Here is a 5,084-nt window from a genome sequence, read left to right as displayed (position 1 = left end):
TCAAAGTTGTAGCTCACTGGGTGGGTGGTTCTTCATAAGTTTGTTGAGGTCCCCGTCACTCCTGACCCGGAAGGGTCTGTCCTTGTTCACCTTGACCAGGATCACTCCATCGATGGTCCACACTGCATTGTTTGAATAATGTGACACAGCAGTTTTCAGTAGGTCCATTCTCATTTTTGTTAAATCTTCACGTATTGTGACTCCAGTTCCTTTCAATCTCTTCTTCGCAGAGAACAGGGACGAACGTTCTGCATAGCTGACAAATTTCACAATGATAGGTCTCGGCCTTTCTCCAGCTTTACCGATGCGATGAGATCGGTCAATGTGATAATGTTCCAGGTGGACTCCCATTTTCTTAGCCAGATCAATCACCAAGTTGTTTGTGTCCTCATTACTCTGCTCCTTGACACCAAAAATTCTCACATTATTTCGTCTGCTGTACTGCTCCCTCTCGTCTAACCCAACTTTCACTGCTGTCTCCAACTGTTGAATTTGTTGATCTTTGTCCGCAAGCTCCTCCGACAGTTTCTCAACTGTCTCCCTCAGGCTGGTTATTTCTAGTTGCAAGGTATTCACACTATCTTGGAGAGGTTTCATGGCGGCGCCTACTGCCTGTGTTATCATTAATTGGAGATCGTCAACACTCATTTCTGTTCACCGCCAGTTTTTTCGTCTGCTGGTGCTGCTTTGGTGGCATGATGGTAAAGTTGGCAGCGCCGGGAAAGGGTCACTCCACTGGGGGCTTCTTGTTGGCAGGGTTGGTAGTACGGCACGGTCCGCTCCACTGGGGCCCCTCTAACCTCACTTTCCCGCTCGAGTCCAGTTTTGATAAGTGCCGATTTCAAGGTGACCACAAATGGCACACGACTGCTACCAAAGTCAGGCCTTCAGAAGCGTCCCCCGCAAGTCCAGCGCTCAGTTTTGAATGTTTTCTTCATGAATCACCTTCAGAAACACTTTGATAGCTTCCCTCATCTGCTCAGTCGCTACTCCATGAGAGAGAGAGAGAGGGAGAGAAAGAGAAAGAGAAAGAGAAAGAGAAAGAGAAAGAAAAAGAGAAAGAGAAAGAGAAAGAAAAAGAGAAAGATAGAAGACTCTTCGATGACTACGGACTGCTTCGGCCAAACAACGTCCCCACATCTTTTTGACTTCTTAAAATGACAACCAAAAAATACCTCAGGATGACACACTCGCGGTCTTGGTCGCGGCGGCGCGCCCTCTCCCGAGAACGCCACGTCCAGTAGGACAGTGCCACGTCCTCCAGACCAGGCCCCCCGCGGCGCGATTCACCCCGGGGGCGTCCGGAAGCGAACCGGGGAATCAGAGAACAACACCGCGAAGTTTTCAGAAGGGGGTCGTCCGAATCCGAAGGACGCGCCATAAAAACCCACAAAACGCAAAACGCAAACTGCTGCGCGGCCGCGAAAAAATTCGGGCGGCCCACCGGTGGGCCGGACATGCCGTCCTCATAAAGGAATGACAGTTTATGGAAATGAATCAGACGACCACTTTTAATTACTGACACTTTTGTTTTTGTTTTTCTTCTCTGGGTGGAGGTGCTTCCAAAGTCCCAAAGAGACGAAACGCCGCCGCCGCCGCGAGACGGACGACGCGTACGTAAAAGTTTTTCATGCAAAGCGTCGGCGCGCGGCAGACTGAGAGTAGATTTCGTCGCTCTGTCTCTCTCGCACCCAGAGGAACGCCCCGTGAGTGCGAGAGAGACAGAGCGACGAAAACGACGCTGAGTCCGCAGCGTCCCGCGGTAGGGAAAATTGCGAGTGCGGCGGCGTGCGCGCGCTGGGCGACCCCCATCAGAACAAGGCGGTCCCTGTAACGATCTAATTTCTGCGAGCGGGCCGTCGCACAGTGGGCCAGAAGACCGGAGGAGGCGGCCAAAACTCTAGACGCGTTTTGAGCTCCAGACTCACTGAACAGGCCTCGAACCGAACGAGTGACCCCACCGATGGATTCCTCGTTCGGAGAGCAACCCATTGGTGGGGTCACACGTTCGATTCGAGTCCCATTTAGCGACGCTGGAGCTCAAAACGCGTCTAGAGTTTTGGCCGCCTCCACCAGTCTTCTGGCCCACTGTGCGTCGGCCTGCCGTCGGCAGCACACCGATTCCGAGACTCGTCGCTCTGTCTCTCTCGCACTCACGGGGCGTTCCGCACGGGAGCGAGAGAGACAGACTCTCGGCGGGTTCGGTCCCCTTAGGTCGGCGCGCGGTGTTCTCGCGGTGTAGTGGACGAGGCCGGACGAGCCGCGAGGCGTGGGAATGCGTGTCGCTTTTAATAAGACGCGGCGATGGAATATTAATCGCCTCTCCTCATTTTGTTTTCCTCGTCGCCCTGCGGGGCACTGCGGGGCGAGGGAGAGCCCTGTCTCTCTCGCACCCTTACGGGACGCCCCATGAGAGCGAGAGAGAGGGAGGAACCGCGGGCGGTGCCGGACGGGGGCCACCCCGTGCTCTCCGAACGCGTCGCGCCCCCGGGCCTTCCTGCCGCTCGAAGCATGTCGTCTCTCTCGCACCCACACGGGACGCCCCACGAGTGCGAGAGAGACAGAGCGACGATGACGCTTTCGGAAAACGGGCGGCTGGCCGCGTATCCGCTCGCGAATCAATCAGGAACAGCCTCGCGCTTTTACCCAACCGCTTCGTTTCTAGCCAATGGCGGCGTTCTTTCGATTCATCGATTTCGCCGCCGACTCTCGCGGCGCTGTTATCGAGACGTCGATCTGCGCCTGCACTGTAGTACAGTGTAGTAACACCGCGTTTTGGCGCTGAATGGAGGCGAGGCCAGGCGGGGCGAGCGGCGCCCCGGGCCGTGTGTTGCAGCCCCGGCTGCTCCGGGAAGTGCGGGGCGTACTACTCCGGACGGACACCAGAAAAATATATTTAGCCGTGCACTGTTCTTCAACAAGTGTGATGCCATGTTCGTTAGAATGTAAATTTTGTCACGTTCCACTGTAAAAAAAGTCCGTACTTGTACGGAAAACATACTACAGGCAAATATAGAAGTATGAAAGAAGTACGGAACGTCCTGAACTTATTCTGTATGAACTGAAAAAAAGGTACGTCCCCAAAGATCAAACGTGGTTGCCCCGTCGTAACAGAGCAACGTGCCACTTTACAACCGCTTTTAGAACCATGGTTTTAACTTGATTTCGAAACGACGCTCAAGATGCTCTGAGTGGAGCATACACTCTCATTCCAGGAACGTGACATCGCGTTAATACGAACGTGACAAAATGTCACGTTTGAGCGTTGTGTCGCGTTCGTTTAAATGTGAACAAGCTAATTTTTGTCCGCACGTCCAAACGAGTGTGACAACGCTCAAACGAACGTGACATTTGGTCACGTTCATTTCAACGTAATGTCACGTTCCTGGAATGAGAGTGTACACGCTGGACCGTGCCACGGAGGAGTGTACCGTAACCCTGGTAGTGTCCGGTATGCACGTATGGCACGGCACGGCACGGCGCGGCGTGGCGGCGCGGCCGACACATAAGCCCGTATTAATCCCGGCGGCCAGGGCACAGTGATTTTGAAAAGTATACGTGTTGTATGACGACGGGCCGGACCCACGCCCCGCCGCGCCACGCCACGCCACGCCTCGGCACCCCGAAGACGTGTAATTTCTAGTCGGTTTCAGCGCGGAGTCGCTGCCCCCCACGCACACACACGCACGCACAAACCGCCGGTGTCCGGCACTGCACTGCTTATAAGTGAAAAGAGGAATTAAGAGGGAAGAGATGAAAGAGAGCCGCCGGCTTCGGCCCTTCGCGCGCAGCCTCCTCTCTCTCTCTCTCTCTCTCTCTCTCTCTCTCTCTCTCTCTCTCTCTCTCTCTCTCTCTCTCTCTCTCTCTCTCTCTCTCTCCACAGAGCCTGTGGGGACTTTGCAGTTGTACCAGCATCCCCCGATGAATTTGAACAAGAATCAAGACTTAGCTAGTATCATCCTTGTTTTCCAGACCCACTGTTTTTCTCATTGTGTCATCATCTAACCATCCTGATTGTAGTCGCGCTTGATTCACTGAAAATCAAATAGTGATACATCTCACCCTCTGAGGGGTGAGACATAACTGTCTCACCGAAAAACGGTGATACTAAAATGTATCACCGAAAAAATAGTCGTACACGAATGTATCACCGAAAAAAGGTCGTACACAAATGTATCACCGAAAAAGGGTGATACTTCCCCAGGCAAACCAGGGCCAATCTCCCCGATGTCTCATCTTTTTTCGGTGATACATTTGTGTACGACCTTTTTTTCGGTGATACATGCGTGTACGACCGGTTTTTCGGTGATACATTCGTGTACGACCTATTTTTCGGTGATACATTTTGTATCGCCGAAAATTGGTGAGATGTCTCACCCTTTGAATTACAGTGTTGAGGTGATCGCATCCCAAAGCTCGTCTGAGGCACAGTTCGTCGATCCCTACGACCGAGCCCTGAGTCCGCCGAACGAACCACCGTGAATCCGAAACAACGCACGACTTTTTCTTGAGAAAAGAGAAGGGGCACTGATAGAACTGAAGCGCTCTATCATGCCCCTCTTCAAGCGTAAGTTGCATGCTTGATCGAAGGCTCAATTAGTGAATTTGATGCAAATTGAAGTGCGCTTAATCCGGAGACCCTCCTGAAGGCGAAGGCGGTGCCGAGCGTCGTTTTCGTCGCTCTGTCTCACTCGCACCTCCACTGCAAGCCGTATGAGTGCGAGAGAGACAGAGCGACGAAAATAATCTCGGACAACACCACACCGCAGACCGCCCGGCACCACGGCCCTTCTCCCTTTCTCCCCCTCCTCTTTTTCTTTCTTCTCACTCTTTACGTTCTGTCGCCTCTGACGCGGTGGGTTTTTACAACTTCAATTTGTTGGGGCCTAACGAAATGATTCCACCGCGGACGGACGGACGATGAACAGACAGACAGACAGACAGACAGACAGACAGACAGACAGACGGGCGGACGGACGGACAGCGCCCTCGTCACGGAACCAACACAAATGACTTGTTTAATCCCAGCAAAATAAGCCGGCCGTGTTGGCGGATTAATAAAATCTATAGCGCGCCGCGCCAAG

General features: G+C 53.2%; 1 protein-coding gene across 1 annotated transcript; it reads right to left on the bottom strand.

Annotated features, from left to right (window-relative positions):
- On the bottom strand, positions 1–648 carry LOC117639727 (protein unc-13 homolog C-like). The gene has a single exon (XM_034375603.1). The coding sequence runs from the start codon at positions 646–648 to the stop codon at positions 1–3; it is 648 nt and encodes a 215-aa protein (XP_034231494.1).
- Between the last annotated feature and the right edge of the window lie 4,436 nt (positions 649–5,084).

This window comes from Thrips palmi, unplaced genomic scaffold, assembly GCF_012932325.1.
Source record: "Thrips palmi isolate BJ-2018 unplaced genomic scaffold, TpBJ-2018v1 HiC_scaffold_11, whole genome shotgun sequence".
Taxonomy (NCBI): Eukaryota; Metazoa; Arthropoda; class Insecta; order Thysanoptera; family Thripidae; genus Thrips; species Thrips palmi.
Note: the sequence above shows the minus strand (reverse complement) of the source record. Positions and strands in the feature narration are given on the sequence as shown.

Excerpts from the sequence above, each read along its gene's own strand:
- LOC117639727 (XM_034375603.1), bottom strand. The coding sequence starts at position 648 with ATGAGTGTTGACGATCTCCAATTAATGATAACACAGGCAGTAGGCGCC.